The 27,779-nt window shown below is 41.6% G+C and overlaps 1 protein-coding gene across 7 annotated transcripts in view; it reads left to right on the top strand.

Moving 5' to 3' along the window:
- Window positions 1–27,381, top strand: part of CREB1 (cAMP responsive element binding protein 1) — a 34,449-nt gene extending 7,068 nt beyond the window's left edge. Inside the window, exons 2-11 of one of the 7 annotated variants that reach the window (XM_083402644.1) lie at window positions 7,989–8,043; window positions 8,708–8,772; window positions 10,472–10,593; window positions 12,307–12,453; window positions 14,963–15,063; window positions 16,105–16,247; window positions 17,229–17,279; window positions 18,162–18,344; window positions 20,176–20,326; window positions 21,081–27,381. In XM_083402644.1, the coding sequence (XP_083258770.1) occupies window positions 10,480–10,593; window positions 12,307–12,453; window positions 14,963–15,063; window positions 16,105–16,247; window positions 17,229–17,279; window positions 18,162–18,344; window positions 20,176–20,326; window positions 21,081–21,225 (1,035 nt within the window). In that variant the 5' untranslated portion in view covers window positions 7,989–8,043; window positions 8,708–8,772; window positions 10,472–10,479 and the 3' untranslated portion in view covers window positions 21,226–27,381. The remainder of the gene's footprint in view (window positions 1–7,988; window positions 8,044–8,707; window positions 8,773–10,471; window positions 10,594–12,306; window positions 12,454–14,962; window positions 15,064–16,104; window positions 16,248–17,228; window positions 17,280–18,161; window positions 18,345–20,175; window positions 20,327–21,080) is intronic. The other 6 variants (XM_083402645.1, XM_083402648.1, XM_083402646.1 and 3 more) reach the window with 6 other exon arrangements.
- The last annotated feature ends 398 nt before the right edge of the window (window positions 27,382–27,779 follow it).

Genomic DNA, 27,779 nt, shown 5'->3' with positions numbered 1-27,779 from the left:
ATGACTAGGATTGCCCAGGTCCCACATTTGGGTATATGAGCACGTTTGCAGGAATGCCAACAAAATCTTGGAAGAAGCATAGTTCCTGTTCCAAGTCGTAGCCTATATCTGAGAATGCATGCTTCTTCAGAACCAACGGTTGTATTGCAAACATGAAATAAATTTGATCACGTTGCTATTTTGCATGTTTTAATAATGTACAGTATTTATGTTTGGGGGAGTATCACTTAGATGGGTGTAGATGCCAAGCTACAGCTAGTAGGTGTTTAACCCTGCAATAATTCTACTGCTCTTGTTTATTCCAAGAGAAATACATCTGTTTCATAATGAAAATACTTTCCCTCAGATATAGTGGAAACAGTTTTACCTGGTTTCTAATATTTACGTAGGATACATTAAATTCATATTTTCACCACCTTTAGAGCTGCAAACTTTAAATAACATGAAAGCTGGAGTACTAATTGTCCCAACAGCCCTGAAATGCTATCAGGCACTGAATTTGGCTGGCGAAACATTTGATGCTCATCCAGGCCTGGTGTCTGAGGTCCTCTAAGGGTAGCCAATAGCAGATCCTTAGCTAAGTTGGAAGGACTCTTTAAGGAGTAGACTCGTGTGTTTTACTGAAAGGCAGAAGGCTTACGCATTCCTTGCTTCTAATCTGATGTACAGGGAGGCAGCTACCAAGTTTATTCCTAAGTAACTGAAAGCCTCCTCCTAAGCAGTGGCTAGAATTGAATAACCTCCCTCCAGTAAAACTTAGGGGAGCTAGAAATTAGCATTGAGCAAATGCCAAAAAGTATCATTTGTGTGCACAGTTAATCCTCTCTTTAGCATACATAAGGATAGTTTTGTCCTTTGGGTTTCCTTGAACAGTTGGATATTAAATATGCTATAGAGGGGGGAAACATCCCCTGACAAAGTTAAGTGTTTTGCACCCAACCTAATTTTGTTGTTGACAGCAGCAGCATCCTGTCTTGCAAATATTAGGTTGCAGAGGAGGAGCACCAAACCTGTATTAATACCAATCATACCATTACAATTCTTTAAGAACTGATTAAATGGATTTTCATAGTCTTTGAAATTATTAGTATGTCTAAGTCTTGCTTGAATGTAGAACAAATAAAATGTAGAGGCAGCATTCAAATAGTTTTTAAGTATGCAGGTGCTTTGTTGCTGAATATTTCAGAGTTTTCTGGGATTTTCCTACTTCTGTCCCATCCCAGTCCTACTAATTAGGCTTTCAGTTCCTTTTTTCATTTGACCACTTTAAGTCAGGCTCAGCATTTTACCCATGTCTGGGGCTCAAAGTTGCTTTGCCAGTCTTTTCCTAGTATCCCAAGTCCTGTTCAAACAATCCTTAACTCTCCTTCGGTGCATCACAGGCACCGGTATCTACACACCTCTTTATTACAGATTCACACAAATTTACATTTATTAATGGAACCATAAAACTTGTAGCAAATAATACAGCCAGGTGTAAATCACTTTAAAATTCTTTTGATTTAAATTTGAGAGTTAAGCACATGGTGACAAATAATTGCATCTCTGAAGCATACCTTTTAATTACACCACACCCTGCATTGGCAATAGGAAGGTAGTTGCATACACAGCAGATTTTTTTAGTAACAACAAAGTCACTCCACTGTGATGCTGAAGATTAACAGAGCATGCATGCAAGCTGCTGATTTGATTTCTCCACTGTGTACCACTTTGCTAACTGACCAGTTTGAAAAAGGGTGTGTGTGGTTTTTCAGTCATGTTCAAGGAATGCTTATCTCATTGGCCTTGCACATGGACCATGTTAACTACTCTTGTTAAATTTGGAAATTTGATACAGCAAAGAGCACACAGCTACATTTGTCAATGAATTTCACTTAGATAACTGCCAGGATTATGTAGGGTTGTCATATTTCAAAAGGACATCCGTAAGTTGTTGAGTTTTTTTAAAAGGAAATTAAGATCCAGCACAAAGTGCCGCCTTTCAGAAATTCCACGTATGGCACCCCTAGAATTACGGAACAGCTACCAACTATTAGGCAAGATTGGCAGTTTCAAAGTTTTTAGCTTTGTTAACTAAATGCAAGTAAAGCAAATTATATTAAATCGCTGTCTGGGGTGATCTTAGGTGCAGTACTGCGTCCAGAGCTCAGAAATTGCTCACACTAATGAAATTCCCTGTTGCAAAATGCACCTAGAACAATGGGAGTTTCAAATACTGCCGTGATGCTTGGACAGACATCAGAGGAAATGTGTTCCCTTTTCACAATGAACTGCTGCATTCAAATCCCAAAGCAGAGGAATATTAATCAGTGACTCCACCCAAGATTGGGTGCAAAGTTGCCCTACATGGCTTATGGAATAATGCTGCAACTTTTTATTAAGGAACACTGCAAAGGTTTTTCCTGTTCTCCATGGTTTTTCCTGTTGCTTTAATTAGAAGTGTATTCTTCATAGAAGGGGCTACTGACAAAGTACCGTATTTTTTGCTCTATAAGACGCACCAGACCACAAGACGCACCTAGTTTTTGGAGGAGGAAAACAAGGAAAAAAATATTCTGAATCTCAGAAGCCAGAACAGCAAGAGGGATCGCTGTCCATCAGACGCACACACATTTCCCCTTACTTTTTAGGAGGGAAAAAGTGAGTCTTATAGAGCAAAAAATACAATACATTTCCCTCACGTCCTGAAGTCAGGTACAAATAAAGGGTTCACTACTGGACATTTATGGATTTGAATTGCAGTAGTAAAATTACCGACAGAATGACTTTATGCTACCGTGGGTGACCTTGATAAAAACAGGAGAAAAGCTTGTTTCACAAATAATGTCTGCAAGCAAAATAGTAATAGATCACACACTGTTAAGAGCTTTGACATCTAGATAGCAGCTTCCCCTTGGCTGGCTTCCAGAGCAATCCTATGCTTCCTTACTTAGGAATAAGTCCCATTGAGTTCATAGGGTCTTAGGTCCAAACAAGTGTGCATAGGATTACATCCTCAGTTGTGTTAGATTTAAACAGGACGTGGTTCATAAGAGAGGCACACAAGTGAGCAATTTCAGCATCACAATCGTATTGTGGATATTGTGGTCAGTATTCAGAATCTCCCAAGTGTGGATATTACTGGTCACAAAGGGTTACCAGCACAGTATTTGACTAACAATGAAAGCAAATTCACAGTAAACCGAAATCTGGGGTGAATGTAATTAGAACCCAAACCTGTTCCTAACTGGCTAATTCCCTCTCTCATTTCCTGTCAACTGACCAAAGTTCCCACTACCACCCAATTATCTTATGCCCTTTTCAGCCTCCCCCTCCCCTTCTAACATTCTATACTCCCAGTGGATTTCCTTCCCCTACCCTCAAAGCTCAAACCCAAAATATGCTTCATTACACCAGTTTTGGACTATGCTGCCCTTGCTAGTCCCTGGCCTGCCTCTTGGACTGGCTGTGATCAGCACAGAAACTGATGCTGCCTGTGTGATTTATGGGTCTGTTTGTCATTCAGAGAAATCTCTGCCTGGAAACAAGATTAAACAGCATGTCAGAAGAGTAATAATGTGATGAACACTCCTTTAGCTTGTAGTGTATCACTGAAGGAGGATGTGAATGTTTCCGCCTGTACTCTGAACCTTAGAGGTGGGGAAGTTTAAAGAGAAATTATTTGTGTTTATTACTTTCCAATTCGTCCATTAACCAGAATGGCTAACTTCTCATCAGGCTTGTAATCCAGTCATCTCATGTGCTCTTGGCCGGATTGAGACAGCAATTCTAGGTCTTCATTTTGCTTTTAATAATCAACAGTATAAACTAGGACCATGGTGCACCATCAAGTACCTATCAAAATGACGGCAGTGTGCTGCTAATGAGTAACCACGCTAGGATTGTAAAACTGATTTATGAAAGCTGGTTCCCAACATTCTGTTCCACTTAAGTGTCACCAAGGGATGAATCCAGGTTCAAGGTGTGCAGATAGGAACAAGCTTTAATAATAGTTGGGGATACCAGCCCCCTATCCTAATGTTCTTGAATGTACCCTGACCATCTTCCACATAATAGCTATTGTGCATTCCACAGGGACATGTAAAGTTCTGCTTATTGCCCCTGATATTGGCTACAGCCAAGAAGAGGAGGGGGAGCAATGTTTCTCCTGAGGTTCTGAGGGTAGGATGGCTTTTCCAGTGCCTTCCCCCACAGGAGACAGGTGGGAGTGTGGGTGAAGCAAAGCTGAACATTGTTTCCCTCCCCACCCAAATCCAGAACACAACTCCTGGTTGGAGATGGGGTAGTTTTTCCTCCTTGGCTTTCTTTGGTTGGTTAGTTTTCATTTGGGGGAACGGCCAGGTTGGGAAAAGATGTGTCTAGGGCAGTTGCCTCGGTGATGAATGGGAGAGGAAGAGTGGGGTTGGGATTATTTACAGTGGTGCCTCGCAAGACGAAAAGAATCCATTCCGCGAGTCTCTTCGTCTTGTGGTTTTTTTCGTCTTGCGAAGCAAGCCCATTAGCGGATTAGCGGGCTTAGTGGATCAGCTGATAAGCGGCTTAGCGGATCAGCTGATAAGCGGCTTAGCGGCTTGGGAAAGGGGGAGGAGGAAAAAACCCCCGCAGGAACTTGCAAGACATTTTCGTCTTGCGAAGCAAGCCCATAGGAACTTCGTTTTGCGAAGCACCTCCAAAACAGAAAACCCTTTCGTCTAGCGGGTTTTCCGTCTTGCGAGGCATTCGTCTTGCGGGGCACCACTGTATCCTTCTCTGATCCTCTTCCACTAGGTAGTCACAGAGGAAAGTGGTGACTCTCTCATACTTTAGCACAGGAATGGGGAACCTGTGCCCCTGCCCCCGGTTTCCAACTCTTATATTTATGTGCCCCCTTGCCCAGATTGTCCAGAGTTTGGGGCTGAGTTGTCATCAATATGCCGATGACACCCAGCTTTATCTGTTGATGGACAGCCACCCTGACTCAGCCCCAGACACACTGACCAGATTCTTGGAAGCTGTGGTTGGATGGCTGCGTGGGAGCCGGTTGAGGTTAAATCCTTCAAAGACAGAGGTCCTTTGGCAGGGTTGGGACGATACGGGATTGGGGGGGCAACTCCCATCTCTTGCGGGGGTGCAATTAGTGCCAGCACCGTCCATTAAGAGTTTGGGTGTAATCTTCGACACCTCCCTTTCCATGGAGGTGCAGATTGCAGTTACAACAAAGGCGGCATTTTTCCATCTCTGCCATATCAAGCAGTTGGTCCCTTACCTTTCCCGTCCCAACCTGGCCACAGTGATCCATGCAACAGTCCCCTCCAGGCTTGATTATTGTAACTCGCTCTACGCAGGGTTGCCCTTGAAGCTGACCCAGAAACTCCAGCGGGTGCAGAATGCCGTGGCGAGGCTCCTTGCGGGGTCCTTGCCCCGGGATCACATTCATCCAGTGCTTTACCAGCTGCACTGGCTCCCGGTGGAGTACAGGGTCAGGTTTAAGGTGCTGGTTTTGACCTTTAAAGCCTTATGCAGCCTAGGATCCTCATACCTACGGGACCGCCTCTCCTAGCATGCCCCGCGGAGGACCTTAAGGTCCACAAATAACACTTTGGAGGTCCTAAGGCACAAGGTGGTTAGATTGGTCTTAACTAGGGCCAGGGCCTTTTCAGTACTGACCCCGACTTGGTGGAATGCTCTGTCACAAGAGACCAGGGCCCTGTGGGATTTGACATCTTTCCGCAGGGCCTGCAAGATGGAGCTGTTCCGACTGGCCTTTGGTTTGGACTCAGTCTGACCCTTATGTTTCCCTCCCCTTCTGGTTTTGATTTATGGGCTACTACTAAAATGAGGCTGCATTTTAAATTGCATTTTAACCCGTATTTTAATTAGCTGGGTTTTTTTTCTTTTTCTTTTACATTTTATTGGTGTTAGCTGCCCGGAGCCCGGTTATGGCCAGGGAGAGCAGGGTATAAATAAATAATAATTATTATTATTATTATTATTATTATTATTATTATTACTACTATTACGAACCCCAGCCAGCATGACCAATTGTCAGGGGTTATGGGAGGAATAGTCTGGCAATATCTGGAAAGCCACCTTTTTTTAAAAAAAAACACCTTTATTTTAATTTGATAATGCATATATTACAATAATACATACAAATTACCAGGCACATTTGGGTTTTAATTTCTTACCAGACTTTTAATAGTCTGTGCATAGAAGTTATTTTTCCAAAATGTTTGCCACATCAGTTCTAGCATGGCCACCTACATCAAATCCCTTCTTAAGTGCATATTCTCCCAGTTCTTCACTTGGCTGCTCTGTAACCAGCTCTTAATTTTGGTTCCAAATCCTAGCTAAGGAGTGAACCTTGTTTTAACCCAGATATAACACTGCATTATATTTAAGGGCAGCCTTGGAAACAACACTGAGCTTTTGAATGTCAGGAGGAAGGCTTCCTCAATACCTTCTTACCTTTTGCATTCGCTGTAGGCCAAATCTGACAGGTGAGCAGGGCTGCTCACCGGCAGTCACCTGACATCACACTTGTGCCACCTAACCCATTTTCCTTTGTTGGTGAGATTTTGAATCAAACTGGGCAAGGGCTTAGCACTTTGCAAGCACCAAGGATCAGCTGGTGGTTGGTGCTTGCAAAGCTGTGTATCTTTGCAAGCACTGCCATGATAACTGTTTTTGCAAAGGCAGAAAGCTTTGCAGGCTCCAGCAATCAGCTTGTCATTGGCATTTGCAAAATGCTATGCACTTGTGAGCACCACCGGTTAGGTGCAAATTCTGCTTTCAGCAGGGAGCCACATTTCTACTTGACCCGTCCCTGATATCAAATATGGCCAGGTGGGCATGGCTTGCTTGAAACAGTCTTGTTAGTCCAATGGGTTCAATGAGTTAGTCCTGGCAGGTTCAATTGAATCTTCAGGGGGCCCACACCTTGTTTAGAGACACAGAAACATATCTGCTGTGGGAAGTTGTCAACCATAGAATGGCTGTTTTTGTGTTCAGCTTCATGGGTTGACAATCGTTTTTCTTACTAAGAAAAAAAATAGCATGGCTTACGTAGCAACCAGGATGTAGACAAACTAAAGATCAGAGAACCCAGAGACACAGTAGCTGGAGGAAAAGGGCAGGGCAGAGCAGAAGTGTGATGGAAAAAGAGATAAGGAAAGAGGGATAGGAAAGAACAAGGGTCTGATAAAGTGAGATCTGTGGGGAAAGCTAGCATGGCTTACAGAAATGAGAATTTAATATTGTTGGCAGGAAGAGGAGAGGGGAGAGTGGTGAGCAGACAGGGAAGGCAAAGCAAGTGAGAGCTGATAGAGGTAAGATACCGGAGAAAGTAGGGGCCTAAGTAGGAGATGCATGTGAAGCAAACAACACATAAGGCCTAGGGGATTTTTACAGCCTTTGAGGCTCCAGTACCTTTTCCCTACGTGGGATGGAAAAGTATGCTTTTGTCCATCACAACAGAAAAACCACGTTGGTGTAATTCTTCTGTGCAACTGCCAGAGACACAGAGGCATTCTCAGCGCATGGATCTTAAAACCCCAAAGGGGCAGCCATCCTCTGACGCAGGGGAGACCAAGTGAGTGAGCAAAATTTCACAGATGTAGCTGACCTATTTATCATTAGGAAAGAGATTCAAAAATAAAAATCTGCCCATATCATAACTATACAGTTCTGGTTGCCACGCCTCAAAAAGTGGAGCTGGAAAAGTTGCATCACCTCAAAATTTTGGAAGGGTCAAATCTTGTGTCTCTTGTATAATGCCAACCTAGAAGTATGAAATAATCTGAAATGAAGTGATGGCAACAAACAACTTCCCAGCAATATTCCCCCCCGCATTTTTTTTTCTCCCTCATTATCAGAGAATTGGGGGGAAATGAGCAATAACATATTCCAAATAATTTCAGAAGTAAAATGTTCTACTGTTAATGCACATCATGCAGTAAAAAGTGTGTTAAATATATTTCAGGGTTTCCTTTTCTCATTAACATTTTTAGAACTTGCCTTGCCCAAGAATGTGTGGTTTCGAAATTCAGTTCTTGCGTTACAAAGGTAAGAACCATGTATTTGACTCTGGTGATCTGTCCTTAGTCTCTTGATCCAAGTGCAAATCAAAAAAAAATTTAATTTATGAATTCACAGCACACTTTTCAACCAACATTCTTAAACAAAATATAAGACTTACAAAATTAAAAAGTTAAAGAATAAACCATTAACAAAATTACTGTTGCAATTTCCTCTTCAGCACAAATCATAGTTTGCCATGACATCTAAATTAGAAAACTATTTAAAATATGGTTTCCATTTCTGGTTTGGAGGGATTAATGAATCATTGCAAGGACTTCCTAGTTTGCATTAAAAGTGAGGCAGTATGCAGGACAGGGGAGCGTGGTTTGGAGGTTTTCTGAAAAAAAAACCAGTGACAGCCTTTGCAAAAGATAACCAGACAAGGATTCAGAGTACATAGGCAGACTTGGTGAAAGGATACTCAGGGACTTAAATAGCTTTTTCTGTTCTAAGCACTTCATAGGGACGGAAGGTCAGGTTACACCCAGAGAAGGGTGGCCACAGGCACAAATACATCCTTGTGGTGTTTTCATAATCCTTTGCAACCATGAGGGCTGAAAACATTTCTTATATGCAAGTTGAGTTTCTGAGGTTTAAACAAGAGAATCAAAGATTTCCTCAACCCAGTGGCTCATGTTCCCATTCACAGCCAGGTGGACTGGAGGTGGCCATCTGTGTGAGAGCAAGTTGAAGGAGCAGACATCATTCAGGAAAGTAAATCAAAGGCCTTAGTTTGTATATTAATACTTGTGCGGCAGTCATTTCACTTTTACATTTCAGGTGCAGTGCTAATACAAACACACAAAGTGAAATTCAAATTGTATAAATAATGCTTTATGATCTAAGAGCCTAAGATATAAGATACATGGTGGGGGCATTCTCTTTTCCTTCATAAAAGTTGTTTTTATTTGAGGGACATGTACTTCATTGTTCACATAGGTGGAGCTTACAATCAAATAATAAGGTAGTATCAAGAAACTATAACGCCGCCAGCAATATGCACTTTTTAATGCACTTTTCAACAAATTTCCTTGGTTAGCTGCTGATCACCTCATATCTCAACATGCTTTCAGTGAAAATGCTTCTTGCCAACTGGCAGAGATGTTTCTGACACCATTTCTCCCTCCCAAGTTTGGTTTCACTTTTATTTCAGGGGGAAACTCTCTTACCATCTGGTCACAAGGCCCACTCATCTTTCCTACAACGGCTAATGCGCACAGTGAAATTCTGTTGTTTGTAGCGGACTAATGTGCATTCCAGCTAGATCACAAACCTTTAGGTTTGCTAAATATTAAAAACAGTTCATCAAAACCATTTCCTATCTAATCCTGTGGTTCAAAGATCATTCCATTTAATTTTGGGGTCCATCAGATATTGCATTAAGGTGGATGCTGTGAAAGGAGGCAAGCGCTTGTTAGGGATAGCCAACCAGTCATAGAGAATCATCGTTTCAATTGTAAAGCTCAGGCCAGATACAACTTTCCAGATATATTTTTGCCATGTATGCTGTAAAGTATTTTGGTACTTAACATTACTTCAATCTTTATTATGACCAGCCATGTTAAGTGTTCTGCTTTTGGGGAAACAATCTTAAACACACTTACTAGGGAGTAAACGTTGCTGGGTTTATTTCTGAGTAAACTTGCAAAGTTGCGTTACAGCAGGAGCTGCCCATCTTTTTTTGTGGGGGGGGGGCGTGCTGTGAACTCATCTGGAAACCTGATAAACTTGGGTTCACCAAACACACATACAACCTGAAACATTCACTCCCCAACCATGACTCTGTAAATGCCTCTTCCACACTACAGTTAGGCTTGAAAGAAGCCTTCTGGTGTGGCCAGGAGAAGACTGCTTTCAAGCCTAAATGTCTCTGTGTGTGATGTTTTCAGCGGCTAGGAGTTGCAGCTGAAGAGGTGAGCGTTAACCCTTCCCCAGCTGTGACCATCCCTGAAATAGCCCCCCCTCCTGTGCCACAATTAGCTTTGAGAAAAGCCTTCTGTGGGCTATAATAGTTGGCTTCCCTGCCAAAAATACATATATATATATATATATATATATATATATATATATATATATCTGCACTGCGGCAAAGGACAGAGTGAGGCAGAAAGGCCTTGGCAGGTGTATGTCCCCCCGTTGGATACTGGGTTGGCACTCCCTGTGCTATTGTTTGTACTTCCCAATTAGTTTGCATTATTTGCGACAAGAACTGTAATCATTGTTACTTTATGTCGAAAGCAATCACTATGTAAATGAGAGGGAACTTACAGCATAACATAAGATTTCTGGCAGATAATCGGGAATTTATTGCGCGATACAAATTCTGTAATTGAAACTTAAGAGTGGAATATACAGAGATATGCCAAGAAGTACACCTGCCCTGTAATAGTAATGCAAATCATTACCATTGTAGGTAACTAAATGACCATGGAATCTGGCGCAGAGAACCAACAGAGTGGCGATGCAGCTGTTACAGAGGCAGAAAACCAACAAATGACAGTACAGGCCCAGCCACAAATCGCAACGTTAGCGCAGGTACAAAGTTGTTCTCGATTGATCTGTTGTGTCCTCAAGCAAATGTTTATGGAATCTTATGGAATCTAAAAGGTTTAAAGGTTGTTATGATTTGTTACAGCTATTGCAACTAAGAAACACTGAGGTGCCACAAAAGAGAATCATGTTTTTTTTTACCTCTGTATGCATCCCTGTCTCTCTTCCCTTCGTGGTAGACAGCAATTAAACCTGGAAGTCTCCTGCTTCATCCAAAAGAGAAAACTGTGTTTATTCACAACAGAACAAGCTAAACACAGCTTGTTCCAAAGCTGGCAACTGTAAGTTTCTCAGTTTGGATAGAACAGGAAACCATTATTCATTGGCAGCTTCTGAATTTAATTGCTGCATGACACAAAGGGAGATGAGAAGGAGCTGCATGCTTGAGCAAAAAGCTTGATCTTAAGCAGCCTTTAATTAACGTATGTTTTGGTTGGAGAACAAAAAAGATCCTATTTAAAACCACCAGTATCAACTAAATCAGGTTTTTTATAAACAAATCCAACTTATTAATAGAATTATGAATTTGTTATTACACAGCTGTGGTTTGCTGTTAACAAAGCTGTGGTTTGTTAACTGTGAGTTGTCTCACAGACGCCCCAACAAACTGTGGTTTGTTTCATTAATGTTTGGTTTCTTTGCCATCAGTTCTTTCATTGTGCTTTTGTAGCTTAATAAGCATTAGATAGGTGGCCAAAAAAACATGGTTAAGGAAGGTTCCTGGGTTTGCATCTAACAGCAAGCCATAGTTAAAACAAGTCAAGGCTCATAAGTCAACAATAAGTTGTGCCTCCAGATAGTGGCTTCTTGTCAGTAAATAAATCATAGTTAAGCCAATGGACAGGGTTCAGACACTCAACCAAACCATGGTTTAATGAAAAATAATTTAGTGCACTATTTGTTAGGACATAAACTCCCATTATACATGGGAGTGCCTCTGAAGAAGGTTCAGAAATTTCAGCTGGTGCAGAATTCAGCAGCCAGGTTGCTCACTGAGCACATAACACTGATCCTGTCCCAACTGCAGTGGCTGCCAATTAGTTTCCAGGCCCAAGTGCTGGTTTTGACCTATAAAACCTTCAGTGGTTCAGGGCCGCAATACTTCAAAGGCCGTCTCTCCCTATATGAATTGACCCAGACTCTGCGATCATCATCTAAGGTCCTTCTTTGTATTCTTCTGCAAGAGGCCCACAAGGGGACAACACAAGAATGGGCCTTTTCTATGGAGGCTCCCCATTTGTGGAATGCTCTCCCCAGGAAGGCTCACCTGGCGCCTTCATTACCTATCTTTAGGTGTCAGACAGGTATTGCTTTTGTTTGTTACTTTGATATGTATTTTTATATTGTAAACTGCCCTGTGATCCTCGGAAGAAGGGTTGTATGGAAAATAAATAAAATAAATATTAATGTGAAATCTGTAATCATGTAAGTTCATTATTTGTCATAAATACATAAGATGGAAAAAGTGAAAGAGGTGTATAAAGTAAGTAAGGTAAAGTAGTCATTTATTCTTCATTAGTACCTTCGAAGAAAATAAAATATGATTGTTATAAAAAAATTGTCTGTCAACCCTTGTGACATCCTGATTCTTGTGTTGAAAAGGTTTGTTAACTCTATTAGTACATAAAAGGGAGGAATGAAGGATTTAAGACATTAGTTCTGTGGTTTTACCATAATGATTCCTACTTTCTTTCCTAGGTATCTATGCCAGCAGCTCACGCGACATCTTCTGCTCCCACCGTGACCTTAGTACAGCTGCCTAATGGGCAAACAGTTCAAGTCCATGGTGTTATCCAGGCAGCCCAGCCCTCAGTTATTCAGTCCCCACAAGTCCAGACAGTTCAGGTACGTGAAAATGCCTTTCAAATAACCATGTTATTTCCTGAAAAATAGAAACATTGCCTAAACTGTTGTTTCCTGAGCTTTATTATCAGCATGCACCGTTTTAAGTTTTTGAAAAGAAATTCTAAACAATACCAATTTGCCTTTTTTCCATTTCATAGTTATAGGTAGTTCATGCTATGCAAGATGATAAAATGACTTCAAAACTGACATGTTCAGGACAGGACTAAAAAGTTCAAACAGGCTCTCTCTTCATTTCCATCTCTTCCGTTTAAAGTCGCTGCACTCTTGTTTTTGTTCTTTTGCACCTCCACTGATACAGCAACAAAAATTCGGTTTCTACTGGTCATAGGCATGGTCTAGCCTGAGCCACAACAGTATTTCTTGAGATAACTATTATAGTGAGAGAAGGCTGCTTGGTGAAGGATACCTGGAAGCTGTTTGGCTAGCCTAGTAAAGGAGATGTTGAAAATGTATGTATGAGGGAAAAGAGTGTTCAGGGTAGACTCCAGCTTAGTTCCAAGGAGCATCTAATCTGGCCCGTCCGAATGACCATGAAAAACCCTAGAGCTTAGTCAGTGAAGGCCGCAAGGCCTTGGTGGAGCGCCTGCAGCAACAGCACCGCAGTTTTAACAGAGATGGGAACTGCAGACCGATCTCTATGAGGATGTCTTCTGACTTGGCAAGACCCACATCCTTCATGGAAGGGAGCAGGGAGCATGTGCAGCCAGGACAGGCAGCATTTCAGACCTGGGAGGCATCAGCTGAGGAGGATTCCCCTGTGGGTCAGTTATGGGGCCTGGCTTTATAACTCCTCCTTTTCATATCTGAAACCATCCAAGGGGAAGGGGGCAGCTGGAAAATAAACGCTCTTAAGTTTTCATTCTGAAGCAGTCCACCATATGAGAAGAATAGCATTTTATTTAGTTTCTGCTGAAGAGGGATGTGTGTTCAGGTGATTGGAAGACCTGCACATACATAGGTGTTTTCTTAAAAGAGGTGTTCATATTCTGATGTGAATCAATAACCAATTTAGAACAGCTAGTGTATCCTCTACAGCAGAAAGCAGCTGCCCACCCTTGGTTTAGAATAAAAGACTTAAGCAGTTCATTATGCGGCTTATTTAGGGGTATTTAATATGGTTCTTTCCCTAAGCAGATTCTAAAGCACTCTCAAAATCATTCACTATTAAGCATGACAATAGGGACAATTTAGATTGCCCTGATATGTTCTTCCTACAAGCATGTAGCTGGCAATTCTTGGAAACAGAATGCTGAACTAGTTGGAACTTTGGTCTGATCCAGAAGGGCCCTTCTTATGTTCTTAAAAATGTGAGATAAATGTAGGATGCAGCCCTCAGGTCACCAAGGTGGGTGTCCCATAGGCCATGGGCTAGATGGGATCTACCTCTGTGACAGATCCTTCAAAGCCCTAGCCTAGCAAACATTGGAATTCTGAAGTCAGCTGGGCGAAAAAGGAGATAGCAGCTTTGATCCAGAGGCATCCTGGTCATGTGACTTACCCTCAAATGAGGGAGAAATTTAGTCACACTCCTAAGCAGAACTACATTTTTCCTCCTATTGTTTCCAGTGGTATGGAAATATTTTTTTTAAAAAAGTGGGAAACAGTCAAAGGGATACCAGGGTTTTCCTCCGCTTTGTACTCCTGCCCTGCCGCCTTGACCCATTGTGCATCCACCCAGGATTGCAGTTTTAGAGATTTCTTATTAAGAATCAATAATCAGCAGATAGACTTCATAAGTCTGTTTATACAGTTGTGTATGCAGTACTAGGTTTTTTAGATCATCTTGATAAGGATTGCTGTTTGCTGCTTTACAAGTTCTGTAGTTTCTTCTGCCTATACTTCCAGTCACTAAAGCTAGGTTTATGCTGTTTGTCATGTAAAACCCTCCAGCGTTTAGATGACACACAGGAATTTCTAACCATAGTGAAACAAGATAAGAAACTGATAACAAAAGTGCTTGGAATTTAGGAGGAGAAGATTAAAGGCAAGAATGCAGTAGGAATGCTGAAATATTAAGAAGTGTTTCACAATCCTGAAATCCTGGTTATACTGAATGTTGACGATGTACCTATAGATCTTTGAGCAATTTATGTTCCACAAGTGAAGGCACCTGATAGCCTTGCCAATATCTACACATGTTTGGTTTTTAAATTTAAAAACATTATTTTATTTTTTGGGGAAACAGACTTTTACTTGCTTTTTCTTTATATTCTTTATATTTCTTTATATTCTTTATATATTTTTTCATATTCACCAGTCAACCAGGTTAGCAAGTGCTGGCCGGACACCACCTATGTTCCATGTTCCTCTGAGCATGTTTGTTCAAAGTAGATAGGAGACCACAGTTTCTTACACTACTTGGGTCTTCAGATTTTCATGTATAGAAGAGGACCTCATGGTGTGGGTTTGCTGACCATATTCTCACCTTTACGTCTGTTTTTACTTAAATATGTTTAAAACGGTAACATTACTGTGCTCTTATACCTAGATCTCCACTATTGCAGAAAGTGAAGATTCACAGGAATCCGTGGACAGTGTCACAGACTCCCAGAAACGCAGGGAGATTCTTTCCAGACGACCTTCTTACAGGTAGGAATTTAATTTCTCTTACACACATGCAGCAAATCAGCTTATTATAATTACTGTCTAGTGACACATCAGACAGAAGTCATTTAGCTTTCAATTTTCTTAACAACCAGTTTCTTTGTTGTTCTACAAACTCCAGTACAAGTTATAGTCATACTGTATAACTATAATGTGTTCCAGACATTTGGCATGGGACTTCTGACTCGGTTTGAGGAGAGGAAGCGAAGTCTTGTTAGGCTAGCACAGGGGTCTGCAACCCGCGGCTCTGGAGCAGCATGTGGCTCTTTTACACCTTTGCCGCGGCTCCGGGGCAGATACTAGCGAGGGGAGGAGGCGCACTGTGCGCCCCGACACTCCCCACTGTGGCGGGTGCTGTACTGGCTGTGACGTCGCATGGGGGCGGTGCGTGCGTTAGTCACGCACCGTCCCAACGTCACCTTCCCGCCCGCTGTCAGATTGCGGCTCCGGAGATATATTTGTTTTAAATGTCGCAGTGGTTTTGCGGCTCCCAGTTTTTTTTCCTTCGGAAATGGGTCCAAGTGGCTCTTTTTGTCTTAAAGGTTGCAGACCCCTGGGCTAGCACAATGATTTGGTTCAATACGGCCCAGTGCACCTAAATCAGTTGGATTATCCCAAACTGTACCATAGGGGCAGAAATCCTTTTTGACTTCAGCATTCAGTTTGTCGCTAAGAGATATTAATCTTGAAGTGTTGTGTTCAAATCCTGCTTGGGTATCCATAGGTCAAGTCCTGCTGAGGAAGTAAGAACCGTATTCAGAGGCATTTCACATCTGCATACCTGTTGCTTTAGGAGCACATGGCAGATGAGGCTTCATGCTCCTAGCTAACCACCATAGGGAACAGGATACTGGAATGGATGGGCCCTCTGTCTGATCCAGCCAGGCTTTCCTTAGGTTCTTACCCTGCCAGTGTGACAGCCTGGGCATTCCGTCCCTGCCCTTCCGGTTACACCAATTCTCCCGCCCAAAAATACAGAAGCTACGAGAACCTGGTAAGATTTCTACAATATTCTTCCCTTTTCAGAAAAATCTTGAACGACTTGTCCTCAGATGCTCCAGGAGTGCCAAGGATTGAAGAAGAAAAGTCTGAAGAGGAAGCAACAGCACCAGCCATCACGACTGTCACGGTGCCAACTCCAATTTACCAGACAAGCAGTGGGCAATACAGTATGTTGCTTGTGTTTCTCATCTGATAAGTGGAGAGGAAGAATACTTCAGAGATTTGGTTTTGTAAAAGATGGCAAGAATGCTTAGTATGTATATTATGAATTTTTCCTAAGTGCTCAAAACGTGAAGCCCCATGTTTGCCACTTCCAAGTTTTGAAATTGTGGTGTCAGAAATGCTGGAAGGAGAAAAACAGGAAATACGTGGGAAGGGGCCAGAAGGTAATACAGACAGGACACGGTGCTATTTTTCTAGAAAAAGAGAACACGCCATGAGCACCTTCCTCGTCTCTGAAAATGGCAGTGGTTCCTACCTGAGAGGTGCTGGAACCTACCTGAGAGGTGCCGGGACTGAGTTCCCCCTGTGAGTTCCCCCTGGAAAAAATATGCCCTTTGGATGCAAAGGTTCCTACTTTCACCAAAGGCCAGCTTCCTGATCTGGCAAAATAAACAGCACTTCCTTGATGCAATGGATCGGTAGAACAGGGGGTTTCTTGAGCAGCACACGGAGAAGTGAGCACAGCCAACAAAGTCTGTTTATATACAATTCTGGAGGTCTTTTTTCAGGCCAAACACCCTTCACTTGTCCTAGCTGAAGGTATATTATTGGTGGGTAGGGGGGTTGCCTGTACATAGAACAGCTTTGTCCTGCTTCCTCAGTGCGGGATACCATGCCAGCTTGTGCCATTATGACTACGAAGGACGAGCTGACTCAAGCAGTTGAGGTGGTAGTTTATCAAGTGATAAGGTGATTGCATTAACTCCTATTGACACTGGTTCTGTGATCATTGCTTTGCAGTAGCTATTGCATGCAAGCATGCTTCCATGTTCCAGTTGCAGTTTTCATGTGAGAAGCATTGCCATGTGGATTGTCCTTACTCAGTAAACTTTCAGGGCTGGAGTGGGGGGGGGGGCAGAAGAAGAGCATTGTGCTTGCAACTGTTTTTTGCCCTGGTCCCCAGTGTGGTCCTGATTTTCTTTTAGGGACTGGTGTTGCTGATATCAACCATCAATATGGCAATGCTCTGCATGCAGGTATTGTCTGCATGAATGGACTGGTGTAAATGTGGAGGAGCTGAGCAGTTTTGTGCTAGAAGCGCTGAATGAGGGGACCGTGTGTGAGCGGTATTTGTGCTGCCGTCTGGATGAGGTGGAACAGACCGAGGGGCTTCATGAAAGAGAATAGACTCATGAAATAAAAACCAGAAGAGAAACTGTATGTGAAGAACGAAAAGGAACTGAGATAAAGAGATGGAGGAATGCTAGAATGGCGATCTGAGAAAAGGGTGTAGATTAAAGCTAACCGTGCAGGGTAGAGAAGAGGGGGAAACAAAATGAAAAAACAAAAAACCTTAATCATTAGAATGGGCAGAGCTTGATAGAGGCATGTCAGAAGTAGATTGATAACTTTGATGAGCTTTATGTCATTCGTTATTTGTAACTTAATATTCTGTTGACCTACACTTTTTTTCACATTACTGAAAATCTCACATAGTAAATACCTAATGATCACCAAAATCAGTATTTAGACGGTCTCATGGTTACTCTTGAAATGTAGGTTGTAAATATTTATTTTGCGATAAAGTAGATATTTTCACTCTGCAGGGGGAAATTATTATCTAAATTAGGTTGTTTTAAAAAAAAACATGGTTGCAAGGAATAGAAACATAACTGGCAAGTTGATGACAGTTTTTTAACACTGGCCTGTGATCGCAGTCCCAGCTGCTGGGGTTTCAGTCTCAGGGCAGTATCTCCCTGGACTGACAACGGTAATGGATGAATCCATAAAAAACAAGAGTCTTGAAACGGACTTAATTTTCAAATTGTTGGTTTGACTAAAGGACTGAGGACAGTTGTGTGTATGGCACTGAGGAGGTCAATATTCCAAAATGCTGACTCGCATCTGCCTGCTTTCAGTTGCCATCACCCAGGGAGGTGCAATCCAGCTGGCTAATAATGGCACCGATGGAGTCCAAGGCCTGCAGACGCTCACCATGACCAATGCCGCTGCAACCCAGCCTGGTACCACCATTTTACAGTACGCACAGACCACGGATGGACAGCAGATTCTCGTGCCCAGCAACCAAGTTGTTGTACAAGGTAAAGAAGAGCAGTTTTAAGCAGTTTGCTCAAGTTTAGCACTAGATACGTGCCGTGTGTGAATTTTTTCCCCCATAGGGAATCACTGTACACATGTAATATTTGTGAAGCACCATACTTTCAAGCAAATGCCTGTTTCTAAGGAAGCTGCAATACACTCTGCTGTTCTAGCAATAGTGGGCAATAGAATAAAGTACCGTATTTTTTGCTCTATAAGACTCACTTTTTCCCTCCTAAAAAGTAAGGGGAGATGTGTGTGCGTCTTATGGAGCGAATGCAGGCTGCACAGCTATCCCAGAAGCCAGAACAGCAAGAGGGATTGCTGCTTTCACTATGCAGCGATTCCTCTTGCTGTTCTGGCTTCTGAGATTCAAAATATTTTTTTTCTTGTTTTCCTCCTCCAAAAACTAGGTGCATCTTGTGGTCTGGTGCGTCTTATAGAGCGAAAAATACGGTAGTTAGTAATGGGCCAGAATTCTGAATGCTAATAGCTAGACAATAGCATAGTTTTGTTTCTGGTTTTTTAAAAGTGTCCTTCCTTCAAGGTTTTGTTTCTGGTGCTGCCAAGTAATCTTTGGCAACAGTACCCTATCAAAGGTGGGGGCATTATTTACTTTTGGAGCAAAGAGCTATCCAAAAGCTAATTTGTTAGGTGGGGGTGCCCAAACTAGAGTTTTCTTGCTCCTTGAAAGTCCCTAGGGTTTTAAGTTTAATTGAACATGACTGTTCACTAACCCACACAAAAACAATTATGTGCCTGGCCAAGCCTGATGAAAAAAGAGCAGTGGCTTTGAAGAGTAATATGTGGAAAATAAGGAGTCAGGGAGAAACACAGGAGGAAACAGATGTGTACAGCAGAAGCCTATAAATTGACAAAGGTCCTGGGTAGGAGGAGCAGTAGCAATGGCTGCAGATAGCAATACTGCAGGCTGCAGATAGGGATGGTGGAGACTGGGAAAGGGTTGATCCTGAAGAGTCAGGAGGGGCCCTGTGGAAGAAGCAGTGCCGGCAGCCTGGAAGTGGGCTGATGTATTGAATTGGAGAAGGGTCTGGGCTAGAGAAGTAGAAGAGAGAGCTAGGGTGCGAGGAGGCCATATGAAACAGGATCAGAAAGTAAGAACGGGCAGGGATGAGCAAAGCAACAGAGGCAAGTAAGATGGGGAGAAAGAGGCAAACGCATCATGGACATGCTACGTAAATACAGTGGTGCCCCGCAAGACGAATGCCTCGCAAGACGGAAAACCCGCTAGACGAAAGGGTTTTCCGTTTTGGAGGTGCTTCGCAAAACGAATTTGCTATGGGCTTGCTTCGCAAGACGAAAATGTCTTGCGAGTTCTGCGGGGGTTTTTTCCCTCCCCCCCCTTTTCCCCAGCCCCTAAGCCGCTTAACAGCTGATGCTAAGCCGCTTGACAGCTGATCCACTAAGCCGCTAATAGCCTTTTAGCAGCTAATCCGCTAATCCCTTAATAGCCGCTAATCCCTTAATAGCCGCTAATAGCCACTAAACCACTAATAGCGCTAATCCGCTAATGGGTTGCTTTGCAAGATGAAAAAAACCGCAAGACGAAGAGACTCGCGGAACGGATTCTTTTCGTCTTGCGAGGCACCACTGTAGGTACATTTAGCCCAGCCACACAGGCAGAAGCTTTGCACATTTGCAGCACAGCGCGGAAGCAACACAAAGGTGTCATCAACCGCGCAGCTTCAGGTAATGAGGGGAGAGGTTCTTCGTTTGAAATGACAGGTCCCTGTCCCCCCCGTCCCCAGTGTAGGCTTCCAGAGCTGTCAGACCTAATACCCCTGCATTCCCTGATCCTTTTTTTTCTCTTAGCTGCCTCAGGAGATGTCCAGACCTACCAAATTCGCACAGCACCTACAAGCACCATTGCACCTGGTGTCGTGATGGCATCCTCCCCAGCACTTCCCACCCAGCCAGCAGAGGAAGCAGCGCGGAAGAGAGAGGTCCGCCTAATGAAGAACAGGTTTGTGTGCTCTGGAGGATTGAGGTGGACCAGCAGACCTGCCCCCCACCTCTACCCGCCCCCCCCAATCCTGCAGAAGGGTTTGTTACCAGGTGGAACTGAGGGTGTGGCAGAAATTTGGCCATGCCTGAAAAATAAAATAAGCAGAAATGTGGCTCCGAAAGGTAGCTTCAATACACACCAGTCTGTATCCCTCAGCATGAAGGGCAAGAAAAGTTGTGGTGTGTGGTACCTGCCTTCTCTCACCACACCCCAAAATTACCTAGCTAAAAAATCAGTCCAAAAAGGAAAATAACACCAAATGCAAATATTCCTTACAATTTACCAACATTTTGAATTTAAGCCAGAGTCCATGCAAAAAGGGAAAATAATATCAAATGCAAAATATTATTATTATTATTATCATCATCATCATCATTAATAATGATAATATCCCACCCTCCCCAACCGAAGCTGGGCTCAGAGCAGCTAACAACAGTAAATATACCATACAGTTGATCCATGCAGTTTAGTGGCGTATGTGAAATTACCTCCCTTTGCTTCAGAAGGTTCCTGATACGTTAGGCAAGCAATGGTGATTTGCCACGACCACAAGGAAGCCTGTTGCTCACCTGTCCATAAAGAAGAATTGTGTTTATTCTACTCCCAAACAAACAAAAAATATTATACTATTCAGTTAGTTCTGCTTCAGTTTTATCAGTTTAAAATCAGTGAACATATTGACTTGAGCTTTAATATTCTGTTTTGCCTACAGGGAAGCAGCACGCGAGTGCCGCAGGAAGAAAAAAGAATATGTCAAATGTCTAGAAAATAGAGTGGCTGTGCTTGAAAACCAAAACAAGACATTGATTGAAGAGCTAAAAGCACTTAAGGACCTTTATTGCCACAAATCGGATTAATTTTAGATCCCCATTTTTGGTTTGTTAATGTCAGAGAAAGACTGCTTTGGTGACTGCCAGAAAGACAAAGTGGACTTTTTATTTTCTAAACATTTCTCTCCTTTTTTTTTTCTACGCGCAAAACTGCCTGAAAGCAACTGCAGAATTTTATTCGTCTGTGCTTTGCATTAAACTGTGAATGTTGAAACACCTGCCTCCAATTCTCCCCCACCTTCCCTCTCCTTTCCCCCGAATTATTTTCACCAAGAAGAAAGAGAAGAGACTTCCTCATCTCCCATCTTCTTCAAGGAATAATAACGTTCACTTCTGAAGCTGGGTTTTGTTTTTTGTGTGCGCGCGCAGAGGGGGTTATTTCATAATGCTTTCAAGAATTAAAACACAGAGCTCATCTGAATCCCTCAGAGATGGTTATCCCAAGGCTCTGCCCTGAAGTATTATGTGGGCTGGATGCGTACCCAAGGTATGCTCTGAGGAAGCTATGGTTGCCAAATTGTCGCATGGTTTCAAACGTCCATTATCAAACTTTACAGTTGCAGCTACGTGGTAGAATGATGCCAAAAGACATGTACTTCAGGTATGTAGGTATGTACACAGTAGGAATTAAATGAGCATATAGAGAAGGGTTGGGGAGAAGGTGGGATAGTCACCTGTAACCTCCATCTGTTTTTTAGATAGTTTTCTATATGATAAAAAATAATTCCATTGATTTCCTGGTTTTTTTATATAAAAAAATGAGATTTCATGTGTTCAGTCTTTTGATTGCCCGTAAAGAAATCATCTAACGCTTATGATATCCTAAGGGGACATGGACTCCTAGCAAGCAGTAGAGCAGGAACGGTAACGTTCTGCTTTAGCTTAGAAGTCCATGAGATTATCATAAAGAATAATTCATTAAAACACCATTTTTGTTTTGCGTTATCCAGAGGTGATGTTATACAAGGCAACCACTAGTAGTGCATACTTGAGTGAAGAAAGGAGTGAATGTTAACTTTTTCGTGCAGGTAGAGAATTCCCGCCCCCCCAAAAAAAAAAAATCTCCCTATTGTGCACACAGATGGTGTGAAATTGAACTTTGCTGACTTGTTAAACCTAGGTCATCAGCCAGGCCTGCATCCCAGTTAAGCTATCTGATTTCAGTAGGACTCTGTGTCATTTAGGGATCAAGCTGGATCTAAGTAAAAGTTTTTCATCTGCAGACATTCAAACCCTAAGGAGTAAAAAGAAAAAAACTTCCCCTAAAGTATGTTGCAGGAATCAGTAATGTGATTAATCAGTATAATATGATTTAAGGCAGCAAATAAGCCGTTCAACATTAGAAATTCCTTTGTTCAAGCTACTTTGGCTACTTAGAGGTGGAATCAGTTCTCCGGAGGCAAAATGGACTTATTTAAGAGAACGTGAAGTTATTTTGAATCTCTAATCCCAGCAGTTATTTTGATCCTCATCTATAAAAGCCTGCGCATAAAATAAGACTGCTCCTGAAAGAATATTAGTTCACAGATCTTCTTAAAGGTGATAAAACCGACATGGCCTATTGCAATGTTTTATCGGTTAAATCTAACACCTGTAGCAATAATCTGTAGCTAGCAATTTTACTTAATAGTGCATTTGTTTTTTATGAAAACAAGTGCAAATCTTGATAATTTACCCTTTTATCAGATGAAGACAAAATTTGTTTGTAAGGCATGTCAAAAAAATCTTTAGAATTAAAGAATATAAAAAGCCTCATATTTTAAGCAGCTTATTTTTATTTGCAAGGCAAACTTTTCCTCCTGCTATTGGATAAAATAATACAGACACTCTGAGCAAAAATAAGTCCTGCCATTTTAGAAACCCTTTAATTCTCACATCATAATATTTTTTAAACAAAACAAAAGCAGATTCCTACAAAGAAATGGGATGATAGATTATGGAGAACGCAAATCCACAATTTTTACCTGCCTTGTGAGGTTTGTTCCCCTCACCCCCCGAAATTTTGGTAGAATCATGATCTCTGCTGATTTTCCCGAATTGCTAAACTCATTGAAAACTATTGTATGTGTTGATCTTGGTTTGAGAAAGCCTCTTTTAAAGCTGGCTGTGGATGTGTCAGGTAATCTGTTTAAACATTATGTAATAATCTAAAATTCGTTCATCAGGAAAGCAACCACCATAACTCTCTGCTTGCTGTGTTCTTGCCATCTCCTGCAATTAGCTGAGAGAGCTGCATTTCAGCAAGAGATATCAGCAGACAAATGGGTTGTGGTGGGGCTGATCCTACGCTTAATTTCAGCCTTTCCCAGGTTCCATTCGGTCAAAGGAGGCTCAACATGAACTGCTTGCAGAATCTAGTGTGGCTCGTCTATAGGTCAATTCAGGGTTTTCATTCTGGAATCTTTCACCAGCAATAAAATAACATCTGTCAGTTTTTACTTACCCAGTACCGAGATATCTGGCATTTCTTATGAAATACAACAATTTCCTATTTCTTATGTTTTCGGCAACCCAAGTTCAGACTTTACTGGTATGTCCTTTGTAATTCTTGACAGCCAAAAGGAACGGAAGAGAATGCGAAAAACAAGCAAACCCTTATTTTGTATATTGATAATTTATTGAACAAAAAGCAAGATTGTCTTACCTGGTTGTTTTGCTTTCGGCCCCTTTGCTGCTCAACAGAAATTTTGCTAAAATGCTAAGCTGGTTGCCAGGCTTAATTGGGAGGAAAAAAAGGTGTAGAAAGGGCTAGCTCCATTGTAGTCATCATACATAGGTCTGGTTTCAAGTACAGTTTCTATCTTTTACAAAATAAAAGGTACCATGTAGGCAATTGAAATATTGCCCAGGGTGCTCTTCTAACAGATATTCTTGGAAAATGCGTATGTATAAAATATGTACATATATAAAATATATATACACAGTATATAATCTATAGCTCTGAGAGCTTTTAAGTCAGGAATGCTGAGTATTATAGTATATTGAGGTCAGAAAAAAAAGTTTTACTCTGTGTGTGTGAGAGAGAGAATGTGCATGCGTGTTAATATACACGCTTCAGCCTCTTGTTTGAGCTACATTCTTCTGGCGCTTATTGATATGTTGTATTGTTGTTCACTTACCCATATTTAGTGATTTTATTTCACTGCAATTTGTATTTTTTTAGAAAGTGAATTATGGAATTATGTCGGCCGTTTTAAGCTCCTCTCTTCCCCCAGATTCTTCACTTTGTGCTTTGTCTCTTCGGCAGCTATACATTAAGGCAAAAAATAAAAGGAAAAGATTTGCTTTATACAAAGGGAACTAATGACCCACCCACCCACCCTTTTTTTTTTTTTTTTTTTTTTGGTGAGAAAAAATATTTTCCCAGTTTTCTTGCTTTTGTGTGGTTTCTAGTATCTTATTCCAGCATTGCTTGAGTGTGAAAGCAATGCATCCGTCTAAAAAAGTCTGGTGGTTCTATAGCGTCTTTATTTCAGAAACAATTATCCGAAGCTAAATAATTCCCAGTAAGGTGAGAACTTGCGGTATGACCAAAATCAGTTTTGGTAATGAGCTCAAATACATGACTTGCAGCCTTGGGTCCTGTTGAAGGCTAGAATGTACAACTACATGCTGCAGGTGGAGACTGAATGTTTGATTGTGCTCCCACATGTATTTTTAAAAATCCTGCCCATTAAAAAAAAACTAGTGTTATGGAGAAGGGTATACTATAGCCTTCCACTGACATCTTAGTTTTTAATGTTTGGGCATGTTGTGATGAGGCAAACATTTCAATTGCCATCTGCAGTGTGAAGTGGCAGTAGCGTCACAGTTCAAATGTTGCCTTTGAGGGTATTGATCATGCAGCTTGGCTCTTAATCTGAAGAGCGTCTAGCATATTTATTGTGGTCCTACTATTTGTATATATCTCATTACTTTTAGCTAATCCACTGACTCTCAGGATAAACTTTAAAAGAGGCAATTCTTGCGGGGGGGATCTGCAGGGCAGAACCAAAAATCTACAGGCCAGTGGAAGTTAGGAAGATTACAGTCCTTTTAATGGCATCAGAAGTGTGGCGGAGGATTGTATTTAATTATTGGAACGGTCATATGAGAAAAGGGGAAACTAAATTTTGGTGATACTTTCAAGGATCGAATCCAGATGAAAAAAAATGTAAGATGCATGGATTTGTTTTCCTTAAAGAGTGAAGCTACATAACACACCCAGATTTCTCAGAAAGCACAACTCCTGAGTATTTCCTGCTGGCAATTAAGATGAGTTGATGTAAAGTTAAAGACTCTTAAAATGGGTTTATTTTTATATACTATAAACCCATGGTTGCATACTTTATGCCTATGGATAGATTTTATCAAGTCTTCTAAATTTTCTAGATCTAAAGTACACCAACCTCTGTTCTGAGCACATTGAGAAGCACAGCCAGCTTGGAACTGTTAAATATATGGTGCTGAAATTTTAGCAGTGCACTGTCTTGTGATACGTTCATCTTCCATGCTGACTATAGCTTAAGAATTATTGCATGGCTTCACTGCAAGATGAGAAATCGGTAGATGACATATCAGAATGCAATCCCAAATATTCCATTCTGATATATTTGCCTCCTGAAATATTGGAACCTCAAAATGTATGTAAGCCATAGTTGTAGGTGAACAGACAGGCTTTTTTTTAATAGCACAAATGTATTTTTGGTACTGCAATTGCAGGTCCCTGCTAGCTTGAAGTAAGCGGTCGTACATTTTAAAGTCATGTTTACAGAGTCAGAAATGATGAGGGTTTGTTCAGGATTGTTATTTTGAATCCCTCCCTTGCTTATACCTGCGAGGAATCTCACCACATCTTACTCTACCCTTTCACTCACTTTCTCAGGGTTTGTGCGCACACATACGTTTTCACCAATGCAGCATTTATTTTTGAGATGCTTGGTGTCAAGGGGACCTATAGCTTACCCCAGTGTAATGAGACAACTGAGAACAACTACACTGGGATTTAGCTCATTAATTTATGGATACATGGCTGCAAAAATTAAGCACCGAGGTCCTAAGGCTGCCATTCTTTTGCAGTGCTTTCTGAATATTACCCAGTCACCACTGCCTACCACAATAACTATGCTGTATTGTTTACATGTGGCCTCTTAGCCTCACATTGAACCCAAGGCACATCAAACCTCTCTTAATTATCTGGAGGTTCTCCTCACTTGAATTTCTCCTCCTGATTGACCTGTTGATAATGGAATCAAGTTAGAGATTGGTGCAGATTTAAAAACAACCATTGGCTGTGTCATTCTAAGCAAGATACTACTGTATCAGTCGGTCACTTGAGCTGTGGCCGCATATTGATTTGATGGACAATCTGAGGCAGGAAGAAAGAGGAGAGGAGACCCAAAACAGTTTGATGGTATTCAATAAGGTCATGATAAATAATTGGGAGATTGTTTTTAAAATGTTTTCTACCAGTTGCACTTGAGCCAGATACCACTCCACTCCATATCTGTGTAATAGAATTATTTCTGTTTTGAAATAAGAAGAAACTAAATGCTAGACCTTCAGTTCCATTTACAACCCTACTACTTTATGTATGACCATTCTGCTTGCAAGAACACACAGAGAGAAAGTTGTGCAAGTGAAGCACAACTTTAAACTTTCTAAAGCTCCTTCATTAGGTTTGGAAGGCAGTTTACACATGAAGAAATCACAATTCAAAATTTCAAGTTTCTGGAATGGGGATGGCTATGCTATTTTTATTTAAGAGAAACTAAAATTCACCCCCATTTCTGATTCTTCACCCAAAACAATCAGCACAAAACAGGGTATTGAACTTTGAAAAAAAAGTTTCCTCTTGAAATTAAATTGCTGAGCAAAGAAATATGAACTGGGGATGGGTTAATTTCATTTGAGAATCCTCTATTTCCTAGAAACACCCCTGTTTTAATTTTGTAATTATTGTTTTGTGCGTTTATTCCCCCCACCCCATGTACTGAGTTACACTGCTTTTTATTAACATTGTGTACATACTAACTGCTTTGTGTTTCAGAATGCTAGTAATTGCTTTGTATATTAAAGTGATCCTTGTGAATTTGTGAATTGTCATAAAAGTGCTTTTTCTTACTGTAAAGTTTGTGGTATAAACTGTCATAACACCCTTTTTACACATTTATGTGCAGACACATAAACATGCTTTTAAAATCATCTTGAAGTCTCTTTTCTTCAGAGAAGGAGGGTCATTTATCTTGATGCCGTTGACGTCAGCAATACTTGTCGCTTGACTACTTAAGAGCAAAACAATAGAATAGAAATGCTCTGAGAGCCCAATCACAGGTATACTTTCTGTCAAGCTGGCAAGGGACCCTAGGCTGCAGCCTAAGGGCTGCTTTGGGGGCAGAGATAGGTATGCTAGCAGGAGAGTTTATGCCACCAGATGTATTTCAGAACACCTGCGGAAAGCTCCCCTAATCTAGATGTACCAGGGGCCCATGGGGAATGGGAATGAATTCCCATTCATGTCCCTGGCACACCCACAAAAATGATGTTACCTTTCATTATTAACAGTAAGAAATGGGGGGGGGGGAGCTGCTCCCTTGACTAGG

Source organism: Podarcis tiliguerta, assembly GCF_965153285.1.
Source record: "Podarcis tiliguerta genome assembly, chromosome: 1".
Taxonomy (NCBI): Eukaryota; Metazoa; Chordata; class Lepidosauria; order Squamata; family Lacertidae; genus Podarcis; species Podarcis tiliguerta.
This window is presented reverse-complemented; position numbering and strand designations above follow the sequence as displayed.